Raw genomic sequence first — 25,997 nt, 5'->3', positions numbered from 1 at the left:
TTGTGCCATGAAAACCAACAGAGCAAAAGCTGAGCAAAGACTCCCACTGCTTACTTTAAAAAACTCTAACTCCAACATCTTTACTTGTCTTTTGGCATCATATTAAATTCTCTTCAATGCTGGAGGAGCAAAAACTGATTTATCACAGCTGGCTTACTCAATTTGGCCTTGGATGTGGCTAACGGGTTTGATATATTTCTCAACGAATCTAATACTTATATCATGGCATCTAAAAATGCAACAATAGAGATTTTAATCTAAGATGAAATCTGTTGATATAGATGGCGCTTTGCAAGAGGCTGACTAATAAAAAGATGCTTTAATGTCTGTTTTTATAAATGCACCTGAGAGAAAATTGTCCCTGTATTTCAAACACACTGCACACACCTAAAAAAAAAGAAACTCCTTGGTCATAAAAGTGTGATTATTCACTGTGCAGTCGCATCCAGGAGCCGCTGAGACTGAACCGAGTGTGTTTTCAGCAGCTCCTCGATGGTCGTTTGAATCACCTCTGTTGTGTTCAGGGAAAATCTGAGGAGTTCTCTCAGACTGAGAAGAACATCCTGAGGCCGACGGGGAGGCTCAGGGCTTCTGCTCATTTATTTTCATATTCATTTAAAAGTTTGAGAGGAAGGGAGACGAAGTGAACAGGCTTGAGGGCTCATGCGGCACTAAGACTCCTTTATAGACAAAGGCAGCGTGTGTGTGCTGCAGGTTTCCAAAGCAGAGGGCACAGAAGAACTCCTCACCAGTTCATTAAAAGGGCCCCACTTCTGGCAGAGGCAGGGAGCGCCGTACAAGCCACCAAACACAGCACCATGATGAATGTAAACATGGTAGCCAACGTAAAAACTGCAGCTCCTCATGGACATGAAACAGCGTCAACTTTTGCTGCAACACATCACGTTGGCCAATCACAGACATTCAGGTGCATATCCCTGGATTACTGTGTGAACTGGAAGTGTTAGCAAGGATCAGTACCAGGTCCCAGTTTGATGACCTGTAAGCTAGGATCAGTACCAGGTCCCAGTCTGACGACCTGTTAGCTAGGATCAGTACCAGGTCCCAGTCTGATGACCTGTTAGCTAGGATCAGTACCAGGTCCCAGTTTGATGACCTGTTAGCTGGGATCAGTACCAGGTCCCAGTTTGATGACCTGTTAGCTAGGATCAGTACCAGGTCCCAGTTTGATGACCTGTTAGCTGGGATCAGTACCAGGTCCCAGTTTGATGACCTGTTAGCTAGGATCAGTACCAGGTCCCAGTTTGATGACCTGTTAGCTGGGATCAGTACCAGGTCCCAGTTTGATGACCTGTTAGCTAGGATCAGTACCAGGTCCCAGTTTGATGACCTGTTAGCTAGGATCAGTACCAGGTCCCAGTTTGATGACCTGTTAGCTGGGATCAGTACCAGGTCCCAGTTTGATGACCTGTTAGCTGGGATCAGTACCAGGTCCCAGTTTGATGACCTGTTAGCTAGGATCAGTAGGCCTACCAGGTCCCAGTTTGATGACCAGTTAGCTAGGATCAGTACCAGGTCCCAGTTTGATGACCTGTTAGCTAGGATCAGTAGGCCTACCAGGTCCCAGTTTGATGACCTGTTAGCTAACAATCCTGCTTAGTCCTGAGTTTTTGTCTTCGACTGCTTTTTGAAAATAGAAAACATTTATGGAACGACAGTTTTTACCTCCTTGTTTGTGCAGGGCTGGAAACCCTTCAAGTTGTTTCCAGAAGAACATTTCATTTTTTTTTAGTTTTATGAAGATCACAAGATCCACTAAAGCTTGAGAAATAATCAGCAGCCGAAGGCCTTTATGTGTGTGTGTGTGTGCGTGTGCGTGTGTCTACTTTGATTAAACTTTAAAGCAAAGACATTTCACTTTCAGACGTCATCTTCACACCAGTCAGGGCGGAAAGAGGTGAAACTGTCATTAACAGCTTCACTGCAGTTAAACAGCCGAAGCTCTCTCACCTAATCTCAGCTCAACAAGTTTAAAAATACAAACCTCATTTACATAACTAACACACACACACACACACACACACACACACACACACACACACACACACACACACACACACACACACACACACACACACACACACACACACACACACACACACACACACACACACACACACACACACACACACACACACACACACACACACACACACATGAGCTGTGTGACAGAGGAGATAATTGGGATGGGAGATGAATGAGGTGTGTGAAAGTGAGGGAGAGAGTGTGTGAAAGAGAAGACACTGCCACAGAGAGTGCAGCCCTGCTGAACGTGTTAGCAGTAAAACAGAGAGTGGTAAAATGTGTGTGTGTGTGTGTGTGTGTGTAAATGTGTGTGTGTGTGTGTGTGTGTGTGTGTGTGTGTGTGTGTGTGTGTGTGTGTGTGTGTGTGTGGGTCTGTATCTCGGCCTCACAGCTCAGAGACGAGGAGGATTGAAACACTGTCCTGACCACTTTATTGGAGGTGGAGCGTGTAATTGCTGCAGTTTGTTTGTCTGTTTCAGAAGCTCGGGTCCTAAATTTCATTTCGCCGTCGTCCTGACTTTTTGTTGTTTTCTACTTTCTCACCACGGGAGTCGAGAGTGTGTGTGTGTGGACCACAGAATGGATCCCATTTTGGAGCCGGCGTGTAGAGAGAGCTCGGCTGTCAGTCATTCTGACAGCTGGGATCGAGGAAAAAACAAACATTCATAGAGTTCTTCTGTTTTGGGTTGTGAGTTTGTTACGTGGCGGCTGTAAACAAACCGAACAGAGCTGCAGTGATACAGACAGAGCGGCACAGAGAGATGCATGATAGAAGAAACATTTGAGGATGGATGAGCGACTAATCAGTGATGGCATTCACAGATTAAAACATCCTCAGTGAATCAGACTCGAACATTCAACAGCAACAGGATCAGGAAGGATTTACCGTCTGACAGAAAACCTCACAAACGCAGTCAGTAACTAGGCAACGATGTCCAACAGACGTGTCAGTCTGCAGCTGAATCCAGAACAAGAACCTCACAGGAAACAAAGAAGTAGATCTTTCTACATCTGGACCACACATAAAGCGGTCTACAAAAAGTTCCTGAGCTATCCTCTCGAGAGTTCCCTGAGAACTACACACCATAGGTACTTTCTTTCTGTCTGCATTCACATCGCCATGGTGACGACTGATGAAAGTGACAAAAGTTGGCTCATGGCAATTCATTTTTTGTAGTCTTGTTTCCGATTCTTCATCTTCTCACGGCACCGCTTCACTATATGATGAACCCAATGTAGCAAGCTGGCAGGAAATACTTTAAAATATTTTTATATTCCGCTTTGATGAGTCAAAATCGTGTTGTACTTCCAGCGTTACATAAGCCCGAATGTCGATGTCCATTCCCCCCCCCTTTTTAATGATTTTAAGAGCTTTTACCGACTATTATTTACTGTTATTCGCAAATGTTTACAGTGATATTTAAAAATGGAGGTTGTTGGTTCTGGATTGGCTCTTGTGGTCGACCAATCACCGTTCACTTCGGTCTGTAAGTCCCTCTAGCGCTCAAAAAGTCCCTACTCTGAAGCAGGAGCTTAAAAGGTTCCTCTAAACTTAATTAGTTCATAGTTCCTGAGTGGGGAATCGATAAAAAAGGGGGAGGTTTCCAACAGTTCCTAGAACTATGAAAAAGACCTAAAAAGCCTCTGCATGTTTCTAATAACTATATAACTACTTTATAACTAATAAACTAGGATCAATGTTGGAGATGCTTTTAAAAAATGGAGAGAGGTTAGAACGCAGAAAGGTTTACAGACCGATGCAGAGCTGGCTAAACACTGAAGCTTCAGAGTCCACCACATGGCGACCTGTGTGAACCTCGACTCTAGAGAGGAGGGGGCGGGGGGGAGACAGATCTCTACAGTGTTTTGAAACTGAACTACAGTACCCATTTTAAACACGAGGTGTCAGAGTTACATATTGCACCTTTAATACCCTCTAGATGCGATGACTCAGACAATGACACAATAATGACGGTAGAAGAAGTAAGATGACATTTATAACACATTGTGTCCAAAATGTGACTAAAAAAAAAAACAAATATTAAAGTGACTGTAGAAGTTGAGATCGATGCTAAGTCAAATGCTAAGCGAGCGTTCAATAAAGGGACATTTACTTTGGGAACCATGAACGCCCAATAGACTGACTCCTCCTGCTTCTGTTTTTCCTGCTTCTTGTCTGGTCTGGTATATTGGCGAGTCTCCACATAAAGACTCATACAGTAAATCCACACAATGACACAGCTGCGGCGTACAGCCGCAGCAGTGTGTCAGGGAATAAGCAACCTTTGTAATCAGTGCAGAAATCAGCGGTACACAATGCTGAGCGGGTGTGTCGGCGTGCAGAGAGACTTACTGTTCATTTACGACAAAGATGCAGTTGTCTTGGGAGGGGACGCCTGACACCGGGTGCTTACAGGTCACCTTCCGCTCATTGTGGCTGCAGAGAAAGAGAGAAGAGGACGAGATTAGAAAAGACAATAAAGCAGAGAGCTTTATATCACTGCTGAGACGTGAAATAGACGGAGAGCTGAAAATATGGAGACAGAACAAAGTGAAATCCTGATGATCACACCACAGCAGGCGACTCATCAACACACCTGGAGCGGTGAGTGACGCTGAACTTCAGCATCATGTGATGTGAGATCAGAAAAAGTAGTTGCGGGTAAAAACAAACAAACAAACAAACAAATGAACAAAAATCCTCCTCAAACAAGCAAGTCAGGAACTGTGCAATCTTCTGTATCCAGTTGAGTCCTCGGCAGAGTGGACTGTGTGAAAGAGACTGCAGAACAGAAGAGAACTGATAAACTCTCTCTCTCTCTCTCTCTCTTCTTTTTTCTCAGCCTCAGTGTCACTTCCTGTCTTCCCCCTTTCCCTTCTTTCTTTTGTCTTTCTCCCCTAATCATGCTCCCTCAGGCAGAAAACTCGCGGGCTACCAAATCAAGCCGATGCAGAAGTGCCCAAAAAAACGCAGTTCCTCCAGTGTCCACTAGAGTCTGTCTCCTGCAGCGAGTCAGTCCTCACAGAGCCCCACGTTAAAATGTCCAACATTACAGCTCGTAAAGTTATCAGCTCGTGTTGTTGTCACAAATCAACAAGTTGGCCCTGAATTTATCACATCCATTTAACTTTATGCTTAGCAAATGCTTTTGTCGCCATGGTAATGTTTGTTGGGCTTCCCGCTTCAGTCAGCTTGCTTCCCTATTGGCTATTGTTCCGTTCCACGTGACAATTCACAGAGTTTAATATTTACGATTTCAAATTGGGGACGCCCCCGATCGTCTTCCGGGCAGATCGGGGAGGTTAAAATCACTCACACCTCACACCACAGGAGAATCTGGCAAGATAATCTTTGGAACATCACATAGCCGGGCCTTTGCTGACTTTGGTCGGAAGGGGGGAATCAGACCCAAAATCGGCCCGATTATCTTGTAGTGTGTACCCCGCTTAAGTCACCTAAACTAATCCAGACAGTACGTTTGTTTTTTGTTTTTTTTATACATTTTATGAAATATTCCTCAAAGAATATTAAATGTATTAAATGAGACAAAATACAGGGGAATATCCAATTAAATAATTTTAAAAAGAGCGACAGTGACGTCAACAGCGGCCTTCTCAACATCTGGAAGATGTTCAACGAGAAGCGCTCAGAGCGACCTCACTCAAAAGGCGAAGCCCTCGGAATAAAGGATTCTGGCCGCTGTGCATTTTTTTATGAACACTCGTCTGATGCTACGCATACGCTCTTCTGCTCATCGGGAACAACTGAACAGAAACCGACACTTCAGGAGAAACGCCAGGTGGACACAGGCCCTGATATTTTAGCACTTATTTGCTAGACTAGACTTGGTGCTGACATGCTGATAGCACACATAAATCTACATTTCCTGTATCTTTCCATCTTAAACTATTGATCCCTGTCATTTAGTCCCTCTTCCGTCTATGTCTGTTGTCTACCAGGTTCTGTCCCCTCATTTCAACAGGCTGGATTTGTATCACCTCTGTAAACCTGTAACGAGGGCTCAGGCATATGAAAACAGAGGTCTGTCATTACATGAGGGATAAACTTCCTCTGTTGGTTGTCACTCTTTCAAAAACAAGAACACAGAGTCCCTGGTTGCATTCAGAGCGGGACCACACAGGTGATCGTGGACATGATGCTGCACAGCTGTTTCCGGCTTAACGCGTCGAGATTTGCTCAGAGATGACATCAAAGAAAATCCCTCAGATTAAAGCCCAAAAATCTGTGACTCCTTTTTCTGTTCTTTGTTTTTTTTTTTTTGGTTAATCTCCTGCAGTTTACGTTGATTGGATTACATTAAGAGAGGAGGATTTATCAGAGGAGGAAGTCTTTATCGTCTTCATCACTGCTTATGCTCATTAAGAAGACAACATGGACTCGAACATGAGCAGCGGTCGGACGGGTTTAACCCACTTTTTCCCGGATTTACGTTACTGGAGCCAAAACAAAAATCTGCAGGAACATTAAAGGAAGAATATGCTAAAAGTTGCATATTCTTCCTTTAATGTAAGTCACCTTATTACCTTAACCACTCTGACCGGCTACATCAGACGAACTCATCTCAGGTGTTCTCACTCTCTGCATCCTCCTTCCCTTTCCTTGCCTCCTCTCCTTGAGTCCTTTCAACCCCGAGATGAGAGCACAGGAGATGAGGAAGTAACACGAGGAGAAAGGAGATATTTTTGGAGACATAATGAACGCAGTTTGTTTATAAGGATTCGTCAGAGCAGCAGAGCATGAGTCAGCAGTTTTTTTTTTAAAGTTTGTCTCCAGAGTTTAGGAAACATATGCCTGTAAGTATGAGTGTGCATGGTGTTGATTTTCCTTTGTAAAAATTCCAGTATGTTTTAGCATCAAGCTAACAAACTTATGTATCCGTCCAGTCCATCTGAAACTGAGAAATTACCCCCCACCCCAGGAGAACCATACAATAGCCGCCGATGCGTTCACATGCTGTAAGGAAACTTCTCTGCTTCTGCTGCCTTCTTCAAGTCACATCATCTAAATATGACGTGCACTATATTCTATTATTTCAGTGGAATGAGCAGAACAGTGTTCATGACTATTTCAAATGTTAAAAAAAGTATATTAATGCATGCGTAAAAAGAAAACTTTGCAAAGGACACACCCGTGCATCCTCTCTCACATTTCCTTCAACAAGCCTCCTCCTCTATCCTCAAGACGCATTTTTTGAATTGAGACATCCGACAAGATGGTTCACTGAGATCAATTCGCAGGTCGGAGACAGAATGACGGACGAGATATGGGGACGAAGATGCAGAAAAAACCCTTCTCATCCATCGAACTACATTCTGCGTTCCCAGAAAACTGTTGACTCCTTTACATCCTTCTCACAAAACAGCAGCTTTCATCGACTGTGAAAACACACTGACAATGACATCATCACAGTTAGCTGAGAAAAGATCGCCACACACACACACACTTAAAGACTCATTTTCCTCCCTGACTTTAATATGATCCACTTCCCTGCCATTCAGTTGTGTAGCGTGAACACTATAACTCGCATGCACGCACACACACAGTCAGTATATAGGACAGTCTCATTATAAACAGCAGGAGGTGACGCAAAAGCTGACAGGGTGAAAGAGAGAAAGAAAAGAAGTCTGTTCATCCTCTATAACACGTCAGCCCAAATTCCTATGCAGTGTTGGTACACACACACACGCACACACACACGCACACACACACACACACACACACACACACACACACACATTTGCACGCTCAGTCTGTCGACGATGGCAGCAGCAGTGAAAGTGCTGAAACTTGCTGAGCTGAGGAGGAAAATAGCTTAACCTGTTTTTATACACACTCTAATCAACGAATACAAGATTTTATTTGAAGTTTTTGTCAAACTAATTAAGAGCTGAAAATACCGTATTTTCCGCACTATAAGGCGCACTTAAAAGCCTTTAATTTTCTCAAAAAACGACAGTGCGTCTTATAATCCGGTGCGCCTTATAGCGCGGAAAATACGGTAGTAATGAAGTAAATGAAGCATTGCTGCCACCAACAAATTCAGTGCTTATGTTGAACCTCCTGCACTCCTGCTCCTGTGTGTTCAGAGAGATGGAGACGGTTTGAAGGGCTAGGAGGGTTTGAAGTGTTGGAGGCACATCCGGGTAAGCTTCCTCAGAGCTAACCTGAGGAAGCCACAACGCGATCAGTCAACCTAATGCCAGGCTGAGAGCTGAGGCGGGTTTTAAGCCTCCTGACAAACCGTTACACCGCGCCCGCCTGTCAATCAGGTGAGCTATCCCCCCCCCCCCCCGTGCAGTGTGTGATGGAGACATGAGCTAATCAGAAACATATTTGTTTTTTTTTTAACCAGGCTGTAAACATGTTAATTTCTGCTGGAAAAACAGGCTTTTTAGAATGGGTGTGTATGTGATTTTCTCTGCTTCTGCAGCCAGCCTCTAGTGGACACTCGAGGAACTGCAGGATTTTACACTTTAGCATTTAATTTTCTAAACACCGGAGGTTGCCGCTTGGTCTGACTGTGATGCATTCAAAACTGTAAATTATTAAATTTCATGATAAAAACAAAACAAAAAGGTGAGCAGTCTTACTCCCGAGTCCTTAAATAAACTCTCTGGGGGCTCTCTCTGGGGGTGTTGGCATGTGTGAGGGGGGCAGATGGAGGCTGAGTGAGTTCCCTGTTTTCACACCTACATCTGGGGACAGCAGATGTGCAGGAGCTGCAGGGAGGGGGGGGGGGGGGGCGCACCTCCTGGGTCTAATCTGCCCAGCTGAGCAGCACCATCGCTGGGAGAGCTCTGCTGCTCTGCTCCCCTGCAGATGGAGGAGAGCCAGGCCAGAGGATCGAAGGGACCACCCGGGCGAGAACACAGGGACTCTAACACACACACAGAAATATATGTGTGTGTGTGTGTGTGTGTGTGTGTGTGTGTGTGAAGAAAACATCTGAAAGACTTCTCCTCAATATTGTTCATCTGTGTCTGTAAAGTCAAATAAACTCAGACGTTTGACTGCAAATAATAAGAACAGAACATCTTTTGTGGTCTTTTTGAGAATAAAAGACGAGTAAAGCGGAGGGAGCTGAAACATATCTGCCTCTGATAACAAGCAGGGGGGAAAAAAACAGTGAATAAACCACCAGAGTGCTTTTCAACAGGCTTTCAGCTCCAACTTAAAGCAGCATTTCAAACCAGACGGTATCATTGCGCTCAGTTCCAGATCTGCAGCGAGACGAATCACCGCTCTGCATCGAGCGCTTGGACTCGGCGTGAACTGTACCTTATCCCGCTTTGACTGAAGCCACATCTCAGGAGGGACGAGAGAGGAGAGGTGGTCTGAGTCACCTTGAGTCACTCACGGGTTCATTTTTCTCATTATCACAAGAGAGAGAATGAAACACGAAGAGCAGCAGAGACAGAAAACTGTTACATCTTCCACACAGCTTATCTCGGCTGCAGACTTCATTCGGATGATTTTTGAAACAAATCACCTCCTCATGTTGATGTTTTTAGAATCAATGATAACGTGTTGCATGCTCTGATGTCAGCCTGTTGTGGACCGCTGCTCTGCACACGCCGTGTTCGTCCGGTTACAAGTACAAATAGAATTTCATTACTGCGTATTTCAAAATGCCCTATGCCCCGACCGATGCAAATACAAACAACCTGCAGCAGCCGTCTGAAGATTGCTTTCATCCAATCAACCTTTGCATGAAAAGGTTTAAGGCCGACTGCAACACAAATTCATGTTCTGTGGTTAAAGTAACGTCAGCATGTTCCTGTGGCAGGAGACGAGACAGAGAACGAGACAAACTCAAAACAGGGACTCATGTTGACCTGCAGCCTTCAACGTCTCACCATCCTGGCCCTAGTCCTGTGCGCCTCGTTAGCCATGAAGAAGAAGAGAAGAAGAAGACAAAGTCATGTTTGGTACCATGCTTGTATCAGTTAAACCTGCCGTAAGGAAATGTATCTGTTGGTGACCCCTGTGAACAAATCAGTACCTCTTCTCTCTTAACTGATCTTGTCCTGTATGTTTTGTAAACTGTGTTTCCTGATGAACATTCTCCTCCTGTTGTCCTTTATCAGTAGTGTATAAACTTATAACTAAACCAGTGTCAGCAGTTACAGACCCTGCATATAACAAATAGTTAAGTCTTATTCCTGACGGTCCTGTTTGTTTTTATAGGTCATAAAGAGACATCAGGATTAATATAAGTCTGTTTTATAACCCCCCCCACAGGAGCACCTTGTTCACTTTATGACCAACCCCCCCCCCCCCCCCCCCCCGGGCAGCGAGTTCATCCTTCTATTTATTATCTTTCATAACTTGATTGTTGTATTTTGAAAGTCCTGACAAACTGTCTGTATATTTCTTATTGCACCCTTGCTCACAGAACTTGACAGAGGCTGAAATCCTGCTGGGAGACACAAACCTTTGAGTGTCTTATTCTAGAGTTTTGGATGAACGCACTTTGATTTAATATGACTTCAGTGTATTTCTATAATCAGCCAATCACCTCCTGACGCCAATTCTCCGTTTTTTCTTTTCACACCTGACTTCCTAGTTTTAATATTTCCTTACCCCGAAGACAAGGTATTTCTGATTCCATTTAAAATAACTCAAGCCAGCTTTTTTAAACCTAAGACTAATTTGAAGACAGTCAGAATTTCGTCTTGCAGTTTACTGAGACACGACGACCGATCACGACCCGATCAGCTGCTCATGACCGGTCGGATGATTTTCCAGCATGTTTGATATTTTGCACAAACCCTCACAGTGAGAGCAGAGCCACGAGCAGATTCCCCGACTTCAGGACTTTTTATCCACTGATTGTGTCTGCACAAACTGACCGACAGCGGCTGAAATCACCATGGCAACAACAGGCATGTTTGTTTAATCTTAACCTGTCACGAAATATCTGCAGACCTCCAGCTGACAGAGAACATATGTTCTGATTTAGCTGCCAGCTGACATGACGACGAGCGTTTTTTGCCGTTGTGTAAATCTGAGCCGTGCATATCAGACAAATCAACCTCCATGTGAACGCTCCGTCTTGATTTCACTCGTACAGTGTGACCTCTCAAGTCGTACAATGCGAGCACATGAATGGTGAGCTCTGGTCGTGCGTGGTTATCCATTCAGTCGTACAGAGGGAGCCGACATTCAACCACAACTTCTCTGAAGAGAAGTGACCTTATATTCGTATCTCTGTGCTCCAAACTGATAACAAACTTCACATGGACCTGACAACATCAGCATCAGTTCTCCATACACCTCACACCCAGAACGTGAATATTAAGAAACAAGATGCAGCTGTTGTTCTCTTCACGGCCCTGAACACATTCTGATGTCTAACACCCCAGTGCAGCATAAAGGTACTACACTAAAAAAGTCTCTGCACCAGCCGATGATTCCACCTCAGAGACCTTGTTAGCTGTTAAAAATGAAGCTTAGAGAGAAAGAGAGGGGGAGAGAGAGAGAGAGAGAGAGAGAGAGAGAGAGAGAGAGAGAGAGAGAGAGAGAGAGAGAGAGAGAGGCCATCATGTTGTTGTGACAGAAACAAAACAATAAAAGATACAGGGGGAGAAGAGGAGGCGAGAAACAAACTGTAAATGATGGGAGGCCAAGACTAAACCACGGAATAAACAAAGACAAACAGAGAGCCAACTCACAGCAGCCTCCTGGTCTGGATCCAGACTTTTCAAAAAACAAGAAAGTGATCGGAGGAAAGACGAGGACAACGAGGAAGCTGGGAGGGGAGTCAGAAGACGCTGAGGCAGAAAGAAGAAGCTCTCTGCGGCGTCAAGGTCCGTCCAATTAACGACCAAATGTTTTGATTTGTTTTGTATGGACTGTGAGGATCTGGATGAGATCTGAAGCAGCATGGTGGCTGTTTGTGTGGAAATTACAGAAAAGATTTAAGTTGTCAGCCATTTTTTTGAATTGAATGGTTGAAGAATTAGAGAGAAAATCATGCCAACAGAAGTAGCAGAGACTGTTCCTCGCAGAACTCAAACGTTACTTTTGGAGCTGCTGCTGTTTGGTATCATGTCCCACTATCGCCATCTGTTCTCTTCTGAGCCAAAGGATAAATCCTCTCATGACAACATCCTGGTGAAAAAAAAAAAAAAGACCTGTGGAGGCCGACATACCACTACGATGTACGACGGAGAAACGTGGATAAAACTGTTTACAGAATCTTAGCGGGGGGGGGGGATATCCACGGCATTTTTGCATCTTTCTTACAGGAGCAATAAGTAACTCTGACACCTAGTGTTTAAAATGGGTACTTCAGTCCCATTTCAAAACATCATAGAGAGGTGTCTCGCCCGGGCGCTGCGACTCCGTGTCTTAAGATTAAAAAGGTGAAAATGTTTTACCTTTACACGCCCGCCCTAAAACCACTTGGAAAACGGGTCCCTCAGCAGCAGAGAAGAACATCGGCAAGCACACTGTACCAGAGGAAACAGTGGATTTGCTGGTGACGCGTCTTGTGAGGTCGGCCCCTTTGTGCTCTGGACCGCTGGTTTGACAAAATGAGCAATCTGCATACGTCATACACAGACGTAGAGAAATCCTGAGGAGCTTTTTCACCTTTTGTTTCTGACATTTTATGGACTAAAATATTTATTTAGTCATCCTAGGTTGTGGCCTTACGTCACACACATGCACATGACACAGCACAGGGTACGGTGGAAGACAAACACACACACACACACACACACACCCCTCTCTGAACAATGGAACAATAATAAGCTGAGATCATGTGAAATGTCAGCTCATGTTTAATGTCATTAATCCTCAGAGTGGACCAACGTGCTTTAAATACCATGAGAAAAAGCTGCCCTGTGGTCAGATGACGTGTGTGTGTGTGTGTGTGTGTGTGTGTGTGTGTGTTAGCTGACCACGGCCCCCCTCTCCTCCTCCCAATAGAGCGCCTGCCATTCAGAGTCCCTCCCTCAGGCCAGGCCGCTAACCTTTCAGAAAGGCCACCAGTTCTGAAGCCCCCAACACACACACACACACACACACACACACACACACACACACACACACACACACACACACACACACACACACACACACACACACACACACACACACACACACACACACACACACACACACACACACACACACACACACACACACACACACACACACACACACACACACACACACACACACCCTTCCCTTTTCTACTTCATTCTTCACCCTCTTTCTAGGTTTTCTTTTACGTCTTTCTTCTCTCTGCCCCCTCCCGACCTTCTCCCTCATTTTCTTCTTTAGCGTCTCATTTAGCTCTCAGCTGCTCTCCTCTTCCTCCCGTCTGACCTTTTCCATTTCCTCCTCCTCTTCCTCTCACCTCCTCCTCCTCCATTCCTCACTCTGCAGTCACCTTTCTCTTCCTCTGTCTCTGCCTGCACAGGTCGCTCGCTAACGTTCAAACATGGCTGCCTCAAGAGGAGGAGGAAACACACATCAATCGTGCAAAGGCTAAAAGCTAACGTTAAAATGGAAATATTCAGTGACGAAAGTGTAGTTTCCTCTTTTGTGCCTTGTTGGAAAAAGGATTAACACTTTACCTGCCTTCAAAAAGAAACTGAACAACCTGCTTTAAGTTTAATAACAGAAGAGGTGAAAGTGCCTGTGAGCAGCAGAGAGTCTCACCGATCTAAAGGTGTCTCCTAATGCTGAACTATTTTATGCAACAATATTTGGAAATCTGGTTTTGTGTGCTATTCAATATTTTACCTGCCATAGTCATTTGTTGCTCACAAATCCGACTGACAAAGGAGGTCGATCACTTTGACAAATGTTTTGGGCCTCAAACTACAAAAGCAGCAGAAACAGAAATGCAAAGAAAAGCTGAGTCTAACAAAGCACATCCGTACCAAATCCGCCCAGAGTATTTTTCCAGCACTGCTCACGCTCCACCATGCGCAAACTCCTGCCCAGTCTACCTCCGACAGCATCGGCCAGGCCTGTCGAGGTAAAGTGCTGTTCCACTCACACAAATCCGCCCAGACGAGCGTGCCAACACATTCAACCAGCGACGAGCCAAAAGCTGCTCGCAAACAAGAAGGGGCCCCGGCAGCACAACAAATCGCCTTTTTGTTGCTCAATCAGAAAGCAATTCGTCTCTCGTGTTATTACGAGCGGGAAGAGTCTTAATCAGGTTAGCGGAGAGAGCCGCGGCGTGCTGCTGGCCACGTCTGCTTACCTGTGGGTTATGTCTCGGGTCTGCGGTGGTGCGTTCATGAATGACAAGAAGTTGCAGCTGTGCAGCGTGGTTCAATTTGAATTCATGGTCATTTGTCAAACTGCTGAGAAAACACACGACTAAGATCTGCTTGAAAAGCTTTGTGGTAGAAACCATGGGGGGGGGGGGGGGGGGGGGATTGTTATTGAGATCCTTCTGAGCCTGGATCCTTTTATTTGACTTTGAAGGTGATCGTTAATGCAGGTATCACATTTGATAAAAAAAAAAAAAGACATGAAACAAGCTTTATACCTGCCAGCATGAAAGTAAGCAACGAGCTAACTCTTCTCAAGTAACGCTCTTGCGGCACGATACGTCGCAAATAGACTCGCAGCGAAACAGAGCGTAGTCGCGCTGCTGGCACGCTCCAGAGACGGACCGCGGCGCTCGCTGTGGAAACAGGAGCCTTGACTTAAGTGGCAGCGAGCGGCGGCCTCGTGCGCGGTGCTGACGGACCACAGAGGTGCACAGAGAATGTGGAAATTGTGATTTGGCTCTAGGCAGATTTTTTATTTCATGTATTCGACCCCCACAGTAACAGTGCGTCCTTCCAAAACCAGCTAAAAGGTAGAAACAGACAGTTTCAAGTCTGTCCATTTTGCTCCCTATTACCTCTCCATGTTTCTAAAATCATTACACGAGAAGGAGCTGGAAGAATGTTTGATTTTGTGAAGTTTAAATCCCTCTAAACGAGCCGCACAGGCAGAGGAGCCGGTGCACATGTTGAGCCCGTTCTCACTAAATGACCTTGAGTTATGTAACACAAAAACAAACCCTGAGGATTGGAGCCGAGGCACACAGCACATCACTCATATCGCTCCCAGACTCCTGAATTGGCTCCCTCGTTGCTATCGGCAACGGCGACAGATGGCTGATGGGATTGAGATTGTGATGACGGTCCCGGGAGTCGATTGCGATCAGCCGGGCGCGGATTCCACCAGAGACAATCCAAATCTCTCTCTCTCTCTCTCTCTCTATTCCTCTCCTCGTCTTCCTCTCCACCATCCTCCTCGCCGTCTCCGTCAGCTGCCGTTAGCCTCGACGCCCACCGCCTCTCAGTGCATGAAAAAGGCCGACAATTTAATCCTCCTCCCAGCCTTTAGCCAGACAAAAAACCCACTCACTTAACATTTTTACACTTCAAGTGTTTGGCCGACAGGTTACACCGACTGAAGCTTTAAGATTCCTTTTAGAGCGAGAAGCTGCAGAGGAGCCTGCCGCCGCACGATGAAGTCGTATACATTATGTACACAGCACTTTACACGTCCACACAGACGTACAGAAACATCAGACACGGGTTTAAACCAGGCACATTTATGATGTATTAAAGGTGCTACAAGCAGCACTGTAACTCCTCTTTTCTCACTAATATCTGAAGAAATACATTTTGGTAAAACTATATTTGAAGGAGTACGCATAAGACTGACCTGACGGCGTCATAACCATGTGACCATGACATGTCACCTGACATTAAACTGAAGGAGGCTTTACGAATAATCATGATTGTTGTCATTCGATCCTTTAATGCAAAGTCGACATTGTTTAGGATGTCTTTGTTGTGACAGAAACTGGCTCAGCCTTAGAGAGAGGGGAGGAGCTTGGAGTAGAGCCGCTACTCCTTCATATCAAAAGGAGCCAGTTGAGGTTGCATCTGATCAGGATGCCTCCTGGACGCCTCGCTTTGGAGGTTTTACAGGCAACTGGGAGGAGACCCCAGGGTAGACCCAGTGTTTGCTGGAGGGATTATATATCCTGCGTTGGGTCGCTCAGTACCCCCCAGGAGGATCTGGGAAACATTCACAGGGAAATGGGAGGCCAGGTTGACTTACTTCGCCTGCAAACACCATGACCCCACCTCGGATAAGCAGAAGAAAATGGATGGATGGACTGAAAGCGACATCCCTACAATCACATCGAACGAGGCGAGAAACCTGAGATTAAATAGTGATGTGCGTGAAAGCAGCGTGCAGCCTCCTTGAGTCCAGCAGGAGGACGAGCACATGAGAGAAAATAACAAACACAGCAGGAGATGAGAGCGAGGAGGATAAGAGGCACTAACAGGATGTGACTATGTATACATTATATATATTCTTCTTCAGGCCTTTACTTACTTACATATAGGACACCGCTGTGTGGACGCGCAGGCACAGATGAGCAGCGACACAAACAGGTCAAACACTCGGCATGCTCACTTCTCACTCAGTTTGTAAGCCATGTGGCAGAATTAACTCGCTTGATGTTCGTCATCATTTCCAGCTCGTGTCGACTTTCGTTTCCGAGTCACTTCCCGTCAACGTGTTTGCGTAAAAAAGTACTGAAGTCTGTTCGGTTTCTTAGAGAAAAACAAAAAAAATGTTGTTTTCCGGTCGCAGGGAAGGAGCAGCTTCGATACACTTCCTGTTCTGTTTATGTTTCATTGGAAAAGTTTACTCCGACTTCCTCCGTCAACATCAGCTCAAACATCCCTCACTCCTCTTCCTCATCACCTTCACTCCTCTTCCTCATCACCTTCACTCCTCTTCCTCATCACCAACACTCCTCTTCCTCATCACCTTCACTCCTCTTCCTCATCACCAACACTCCTCTTCCTCATCACCAACACTCCTCTTCCTCACCTTCACTCCTCTTCCTCTTCCTCATCACCTTCACTCCTCTTCCTCATCACCAACACTCCTCTTCCTCATCACCAACACTCCTCTTCCTCTTCCTCATCACCTTCACTCCTCTTCCTCATCACCAACACTCCTCTTCCTCATCACCTTCACTCCTCTTCCTCATCACCTCCACTCCTCTTCCTCATCACCAACACTCCTCTTCCTCATCACCAACACTCCTCTTCCTCTTCCTCATCACCTTCACTCCTCTTCCTCATCACCAACACTCCTCTTCCTCATCACCTCCACTCCTCTTCCTCATCACCAACACTCCTCTTCCTCATCACCAACACTCCTCTTCCTCATCACCTTCACTCCTCTTCCTCATCACCTTCACTCCTCTTCCTCTTCCTCATCACCTCCACTCCTCTTCCTCATCACCTCCTCTTCCTCTTCCTCATCACCAACACTCCTCTTCCTCATCACCTCCACTCCTCTTCCTCATCACCAACACTCCTCTTCCTCATCACCTTCACTCCTCTTCCTCATCACCTCCTCTTCCTCTTCCTCATCACCAACACTCCTCTTCCTCATCACCTCCACTCCTCTTCCTCATCACCAACACTCCTCTTCCTCATCACCTCCACTCCTCTTCCTCATCACCAACACTCCTCTTCCTCATCACCTTCACTCCTCTTCCTCATCACCAACACTCCTCTTCCTCTTCCTCATCACCTTCACTCCTCTTCCTCATCACCAACACTCCTCTTCCTCATCACCTCCACTCCTCTTCCTCATCACCAACACTCCTCTTCCTCATCACCAACACTCCTCTTCCTCATCACCTTCACTCCTCTTCCTCATCACCTTCACTCCTCTTCCTCTTCCTCATCACCTCCACTCCTCTTCCTCATCACCTCCTCTTCCTCTTCCTCATCACCAACACTCCTCTTCCTCATCACCTCCACTCCTCTTCCTCATCACCAACACTCCTCTTCCTCATCACCTTCACTCCTCTTCCTCATCACCTCCTCTTCCTCTTCCTCATCACCAACACTCCTCTTCCTCATCACCTCCACTCCTCTTCCTCATCACCAACACTCCTCTTCCTCATCACCTCCACTCCTCTTCCTCATCACCAACACTCCTCTTCCTCATCACCTTCACTCCTCTTCCTCATCACCTTCACTCCTCTTCCTCTTCCTCATCACCTCCACTCCTCTTCCTCATCACCTCCTCTTCCTCATCACCAACACTCCTCTTCCTCATCACCTTCAGAACTGTTTTTGGTTTGGTCCTCGTTCTCAAAGTAACCTCGAGTGACTCTGGGCTGCTGCTGTTTTGATCAGATTATTGATCCTATTTTTGATCATCCACTCAGCAAAGGTGACTTCACCTGCCGGATTAAATCCTCCTCTCTGAATCAGTAGTCAGGTGTTCTAGATGTCAGCATTAATTGATTTGACTACTGAGGTTGGTTCATGCCATATTATTTTACGATGCCCTGATGTCTGTCCACACGGCCGAACCGATGCATCCCTAGTATTTATCCTAAAAGCTTCTGATTGCAGTGTGAGTGAGGTCACCGATAGAGGCGAGCAGACAGAACGCCAAACAAGCCAGATATGAGCGGAGACGCGTTATTCATTCTTTTAGAAAGAGGCATTTTCCTTCTAATCACAATGATGACGTGGAGAAATAGCCTCTCAGTGGTGGTCTTGACCGGTCTGGATTTAAAATCCATAGTCTGCCTCTGCCCAGTCTGAGACCGAGACAAGACCGAGTAAAAATGCTTTAAATTCTGAGGACGAGATCGAGACCTTCAAAAAGTGGTCTTGAGACCAAGACCAATTTCGAGTACTAAAGCACTACCACCAGGCAGGTGGCCCAGGTTCAGGTCTGACCTGTGGCTCCTTTCCCCTCTCTCTCTCTCTCTCTCTCTCTCTATCCTCGGTCCTGTCTCTAAATATAAAGGCATAAAAAATCCTGGAAAAAAACGTCCGGGCTGAAAACATAAAAATCATCCTAAATATGGGAAATAGATCAAGTTTGACATGTAACACAGCTTCCTTTTTCCAATTTATTTTCAGTGATTAATTGAAACAGATGTATGTTGTGATTAGGAGCATGTTTTGCCAGGCGGGAGGAAAAGCATTTTTAAATGTGGAGCCTTAAAGATGAAGAAAATACATTTCTATTGTACCGAAGGGAAAATGTAGTTTGACATTTTCCACATCAGAGTCACAGCAAATCAAGAATATTAGATACTCTCAACACAGAACAGAAAGAAAAGATAGAATCTGATCGTTCATATTTTACCTCCAGGAATCCCTTCCACTTAGATTTAACCCTTTACTTTCACCGCTTACAGAACAGAGAGCCGAAGAGAAACAAATATCTGGCTCTGATGTCGATACACATCCACAAATACAATCTGCAGCCCATAATCTTAATCAAGCAGTGACCGCTCGTCCTGCAGCCGTGATGATATTAGCCGCTGTTCGTAAATGACACCTCTGAATCAGCGAGCTGTATCAGCACACAAACAGCTCGCAGCCACGGTGAGGCGGCTCGTTTCATTTTCAAAGAAAAGCCCTGGCAACGACAAGCATCGCAATCCACACGGCCAAGAAATATCCTCTCTGCATAAGCAACACCGTGCTGCATGTACACACTGAATATGCACACTGCCTGCACCGGGAGAAATACAGGAAACATAACGGATAAAGTCCACAGCTTGTTGACTCACCAGAGGAGCAGAAGCAGGAGTTACAGGAGAAGCAGGAGGAGCAGGAGGAGCAGGAGGAGCAGGAGGAGCACCGCTGCCTCGTCCACAGGCTCGGCTCCGGGTGAAGGCAGCAGCTCTGACTGTGCGAGAGCTGCTAAACACCCCTCCCTCCCTCCCTCCCTCCCTCACTCACTTTCTCTCTCCCCTGCTCTGCCTGCGCCGCTCCGCCGCTGATATCGGACAGATGTGTCAGCGTGGAGAGGTTTCCCCACGAGGATGTCCCTGTGCGGGCAGCAGAGCCGGGCAGACCGTTCGCATGTCAGGAAGGAGAATATGACTGTGACACAGTGATGCACCGCCTTCAGGGGCATGAAACAGGTTGTCAATATTTATACTTCATCATCACATCTCCTTGGATTACTAATATCTCAGCTCTTTCATTGCTCCCTCCTAAAACATGCAACACCTTCTCCCAAGATGAATGACGTCATTTCATATATCAAACACACTTCTTTGCAGAAGGCCATTGTTGCGTTATATATTTATCTTCATTCTGAATATTTAGATGCATAAAAACAATGACGGTATCTGTATTTGCTGGATGGTGGCAGAGGAAGAGAGACCTCAGAGGGTCCATCTCTCCTAGACTTTGAAGATTTGAGGCTGCATGCACAGACATAAATCACTGTACTGCTCCTCCTAACCTCTGTACTGACTGTATTTGTAGCAGCAACATGTAGTTATTAAAGGACGAATTATGACTGTTTGATCCAGTAGATGTCGCCCTTGAGCACCAGCATGAAACCAAAACAAACTGCTGTTAGGCCACGCCTCCTCCATACTGAAGCCTCCGCTCTCCTCCAGAGACGCACCTCCAACCCCCTCTGCTCAAGAAGGAGTCAAGCACAAGCTGCAGACAAAATGGTCCTTGTCTCGAGCTGCAGTCACCCGTGTCCTTCATTGTTGTGTTAGCATGCTAATGTTAGCGCTCTTTAGTTAGCTTGTAGCTTCACATTGCATGTAAACTGACACAGAATGACTGTGATCTAAAAACTCTTACTAACATCCAAATAATCAGTGAGTATGTTGTTCTTCTTTTCTCTAGTCCTTGACTAAAACAGCTTTTATACACAAGGGGAGTGACAACAACACAGCCAGCAGGACTCAAGCTTTTCACTCATTGTAGACAGTCATGACTCAGAGACACATTTACACAGGATAGACTGGATTTATGATTTATTTATGTGTAACATGTCGCAAAACTTCACCAAACCTAAACCTGACTTTTTTGGCCACCTGGTGGCAGCAGGATAAACTGTTGGGCTGTAAGCATTAACATGTTACTCACAATGCTGTTCAGGTCTAAAATTTGACCTGTTCATTTTTTGAATCGCATTAATCACTAGATTGGTCCGTTTAGGTGCACCGTACGCAAGCCATCGCATAACAGCTCATTTCCTTTAAAATTAACTTTTTACCACTAAATTGTTTTACTCAATCTGCCACCAGTCCCTTTTTTTTTTTTTTTTTACAGTTTATACAATTTCATAGCCTTCGACCTATACTGGAAGTTCCTTATTTTACTTCAAAACAAAAGCAGGTTTGTAACCAAACAGGAAGTTAAGCTTAAGACAGTACAAACCTTCAAAATAAAAGCCTGACTGAAACGGTTTTGAAATGCAAAATAATGTGATCAAATAGTGTAATCGTCTGACAGCCGTCATTGACATGTTGTCTTTCTTCTACCTTCTGATATTCCTGAAGAAGCCGCCATGTTTCCTGCAGCATGAGCCACAGACACAGAGCTTCAAAATCATTCAGCTGAGAAAGGACGTGGCGGTCCGGACAGCATGTCTGTGTTAAAACTGAACGCAACAATTTGTCTTCCAAAGTTGTCATATGAAAGCGCTTGGTCGTGTCACTTTAGCATCTTTTCCTCCTTTCTAAAACATCAAGGTTATGACATGGTAATTGTCGTCAAAGCAGCACGTCACGATACTGACACTTCTCTTTCTGAGTGCGTTCAATAACCCGTTAATTTCAGCGTGGGAGAGCAGGAGTGACGTATGCATGGAAGTAAAACTGAAAACATCAAGAAGCAATCAGAGTTTGAGGCTCCGAGGAAACGAGAGGTGCTCTTCAAACATAACAAAAAGAGAAAAGGATTCATTTCTGTAACCTTAATTATGGATGCGTAATAAACTTTCCAGACAATCCTGTAAACAACAAGATATGAATATATTTCAGTGTGGGCTGACGCTGCCGGAGCGGCTGATTGAAGAGGCTTTAATCAGCGTTTAACATCGTGTCCAGCTGCAGACAGCAGCTGTCTTTAGAAATATGAAAAACAAAACGTTCAGCTCTGCAGAGAACAGACAGACGCTGTTAGATATGAGCCGGGGATTAACGGGAGCGTTCATAAGATAACGGAGCCGAAATGTTTGTGTGGTGGTGACCAAAACCTGAGTTAGACATCAGAGGGAAAACAGCAACTACATTCATCAGGTTTTCAGAGGAAGACGAGTCTTTGTCCTTTTTGATCTCCAGCAGCAGCGTCACCAGTGTTAACAGAAAAAAATAACGTCATGCAAAAACTAATCAGAGCAAGGAAACAAGTGAAGGAAAGATGTGAAGGAAACAAGTGAAGGAGGCAAGTGAAGGAAATTTGAAGGAAACAAGGGAAGGAAACATGTGAAGGAAATATGTAAAGGAAACAAGTGAAGGAAGCAAGTGAGGGAAACATGAAGGAAACAAGTAAAGGAAATATGTGACGGAATCATTTGAAGGAAACAAGTGAAGGAAACGAGAAGAAAGGTGAAGGAAATATGTGAAGGAAACAAGTGAAAGGAACAAGTGAAAGAAGCAGGTGAAGGAAGCAAGTGAAGGAAATATAAGAAAGAAGCAAGTGAAGGAAACGTGAGGGAAATATGTGAAGGAAACAAGTGAAGGAAACAAGTGAAGGAAGCAAGTGAAAGAAATATAAGAAAGAAACATGTGAAGGAAACATGAGGGAAATGTGTTAAGGAAACAAGTGAAAGAAGCAAGTGAAGGAAGCAAGGGAAAAAACATCTGAATGACTGTGAAGGAAATTAAGGAAACATGTAAAGGAAACATGAAGGAAACAACTCAAGATGCCTTGAGCAATAAGTGTTAGTGGGACTAAATAACCGACTGAGAGCGACATAAAGAAGACGGCTGAGTTCGTACATCTCGAGCGTTCAACCTCAGAACTGATCAAAGTGAACGTCTGCAGAGCTGCTGCTCAAACACGAGAGGACGATGTACTACAGTCAGAAACAGGATTTAGTGTAAGCAGAGTCCACACTAATTACAAGCTCCCTGGAGTCAACTTCTCCACTCCGCCATGTTTAACGTCATCAACACTCATACGCACACACAAAGAGGATTATGGGAGATTAAAGCTGACGCTCAGGTGTGAAGATTTCTGCTCGCGACTGAAGAGCTCAACCAGCTGCAGCGGTTTGTGTGCACTTCTCTTCTTCCACACATCTCCTTTAAGTCTGCAGCAGGAGAGAAGCTCGTTCCTGTAGCATGAATACGCTCTGATGGCGTTCCTCCCGATGGCTGTCCTGCTATCGGGTGTTCCTTTTATTCAGCGGCTAAATGAACGATCCTCACAGTCGGCTCCTTTATCTGTCACTTTACAATACAGAACAGATGTCGCAGGTGAGAATCTGTTAGAATTCAAAGACTCATTAAACAAGTACACTGTTAGCTCCGAGGCTGAACCTTACAAACAAGTCAAAGAGGTAACCCGCCGCCTCCACACAGACTCGGTTAGATCACAGTGGGATGAAGGCTGCACATTCACTCTCTTTAAAGGCACTTTTGTTGCAGCGTTCTGCGGCTTCATACCGCTTCAGAGGATTCTCCTGCTCAATGTAACATTCAGAGGAAAGTGAGAGTGTGATAAAAAAGCAGCACCATCCGAGAACTGTTATATCATCTCATTCTGCGCTTGTTTTACACGATATACACTGCTCTTAATTTGGAGCCCTGCACTGATATATCAGAGATTATTAAAGCAGAGAGTAGAGTAACAGCAGTCGGTACCAAGGTCTTATCTCTGAACTGATTCTGCTTCTGCAGTGGCCGACAAAGGCAATCACGCTGCAACATGCCAAACCTGTGAAGAGAGACGGGCTGCAAATTAAGAAACAACAAATACAGAAAACTCGTACAAAAGATCCAAATCAAATGAAGCAACTGAAAAATCGAAGAGCAGGCTGCAAAAAAACAGATTATCAACCCCGTAAACGACTGAATTTCCAAGATACCAGGAGGAGAATGGCAGTTTACAACACAGTTTGCCTGTGCCGCTAATTGTTGGGATGGATGACGCCAACAACCATTGCCGAGGTTTAGTTTGGACATCCACCATCGTTACATGTGTGAGTATTCAAAGGTGATTCAGCATCATAGATCTTCTTTAAGCCTGCGTCCATGCCTCTCCTGACACAAACTGCACAATCAGTCTGCTGCAGAGCCACAGTTACCGAAAGTGAGTTGACCATTAAAAAAATGCTTGGATTGTTTGGTTAAGGCACATAAACGTTAGCGATGCTCTCTCATTAAAGAGCTGAGCAAAAAAAATGATTCAATCGCTTTTTTTTTTTTTTTTTTTTTTTTAAAATGGTGTCCCGGGGTGTTAATTTCCTGACTTTTAATTAGATCATGAAAAGCGAGACCGGGCCGTGCATGCAGAGGAAACCATTTTGGGATGAAAAAAATAACAATACCCTTCAATGCAATTCACCGAATGCTAAACATCTTCAAGAGCATGCCGAGCAAAACTTAGAAACACTGACGATAAAAGTAGTTTTGTCCATGCTAATAAGTAAACAGTGACGATTAGGAGACGCCTCTGGTTTGAAGAGGAGAATATTTTCAATCGACAATTATTTGTATCGCGCCAATTCATGACAAGTGTTATCCCGAGACGCTTTACAAAAGACGCAGGAAGGATTTCTCCTTTGTATTCCTGGCGTTCCTGTTGTCCACGCTTCCTTGCGGCTGAGGTGGAGGTCGGAGCAGGCCGTGCATGAATGAGGACGGCGGTGGTTGTAGGGGACGACACAGTCAGATGGTGGTGGCTGGGCGTCAGGGACGTCGGGTGGTAGTAGTGTCAGATCACCTCAGTGAAGGTTGCGGGAGTCACTCGGGAGCCCGGCCTCTGCTGCCGAGACAAGGCCTCCTGGGCATCTAACAACGCTGCAGGCACGAGAGCTCAGGAGCTCCCATGCAAATATGTATTGCATGTAAATATTGTGGTGACTTTTATCTGCTCTTGTTAAATAAAGAGATTTAAGGAAACCTGTATATTTTATCAGTGGACCGGTCAGGAGAGAAGAGAAGCGTCTTTGTCTCAACACATGAAGGTCAAACTTCAAGTTTCTCTTTAATGTTTGTAAAACTCTCTCTTCTCGTTTGCTTCTCACTGTGACATCTTTGATGTCGGGCTGTTTTCTTCTCTCCGTCTTTATCTCTTACATCTAAAATGCAGAAAGTTTGGTTAAGTTAGCCTCACAGGCACCGTTGGGACGCAACTCGCTGCAACAACTCCTGAGCACATCCCACCCGAGCTTATGAAATGTATCGGCGATCCAGTGAAGGAGTCAGACAGTGAGAGCAGGTAAACACAAACCTTAGACTGCTCTGTTCAGGGACTAAAATAGTCGGGTATTCGGGACGAGGGAAGCCGTGTTTTTCCCTGCTTCCATTTCTACGAGACGGCGGTAAAAGGGACACTCCTGAGGAGCCGAGGGTGGTCTGATGTGATGAGTTTGGGTCCTTGAAAGTGTACCATGCACTTAGTCTGCAGAGCCACGGTGGATGGAGCACATGCAGTGCATTAAGAATAGAGCATGCAGTGGGAGGAAATGGCAGGTGGAGGGGACAGCGAGAGTGGAAACACATTAGCTGAGATATTGGTGTCTGAATGAAGAGTGGGGGGTGGGGGGGGGGGGCATGTGTGTTTGTGTGTGGGTGACAGATATGGCACGGGGAAACGAGCATACACACACTTAGTGGAGCTGCAGCCTGCTAACAGGGTCTTTAGTGTCCATGCTCACAGAGAGGAGACGGCCCAAAGAAAGATGATGGTGGGATAGAAACTAGTTCTGAAAATGATGACATGAATTACCTCTGGAATCTATTAACGCAATGTGCAATACTGAAACAACCTGTGCAATAATCCTGTAATATCCCACAGTTAATACTGCTATATGGTATGTAAGAGAAACTGTAACAACCTAATTCCCTCTGGGGATTAATTAAATGTTTCTGATTCTTATAAACAAGATGAGAGAATGGTTGCATATT

The 25,997-nt window shown here is 45.2% G+C and overlaps 1 protein-coding gene and 1 long non-coding RNA gene across 14 annotated transcripts in view; one reads left to right on the top strand and one right to left on the bottom strand.

Annotated features, from left to right (window-relative positions):
- plekha5 (pleckstrin homology domain containing, family A member 5) overlaps nt 1-25,997 on the bottom strand; it is a 189,157-nt gene that overhangs the window by 58,200 nt on the left and 104,960 nt on the right. For 9 of the 13 annotated variants that reach the window (XM_020644649.3, XM_065951407.1, XM_020644655.3 and 6 more), the window contains exon 4: nt 4,400-4,483. In XM_020644649.3, coding sequence (XP_020500305.1) covers nt 4,400-4,483 — 84 coding nt within the window. Of the gene's footprint in view, nt 1-4,399; nt 4,484-4,643; nt 4,795-19,676; nt 19,821-25,997 lie in introns of those variants that run through there. The other 4 variants (XM_020644657.3, XM_065951409.1, XM_065951410.1 and 1 more) reach the window with 2 other exon arrangements.
- On the top strand, nt 654-2,148 carry LOC136177648 (uncharacterized). The gene is made up of 2 exons (XR_010665155.1): nt 654-1,497; nt 1,537-2,148. It is a non-coding gene; the product is annotated as an uncharacterized lncRNA (long non-coding RNA).

Source organism: Labrus bergylta, chromosome 23 (assembly GCF_963930695.1).
Source record: "Labrus bergylta chromosome 23, fLabBer1.1, whole genome shotgun sequence".
NCBI classification, from domain to species: Eukaryota; Metazoa; Chordata; class Actinopteri; order Labriformes; family Labridae; genus Labrus; species Labrus bergylta.
Note: the sequence above shows the minus strand (reverse complement) of the source record. Positions and strands in the feature narration are given on the sequence as shown.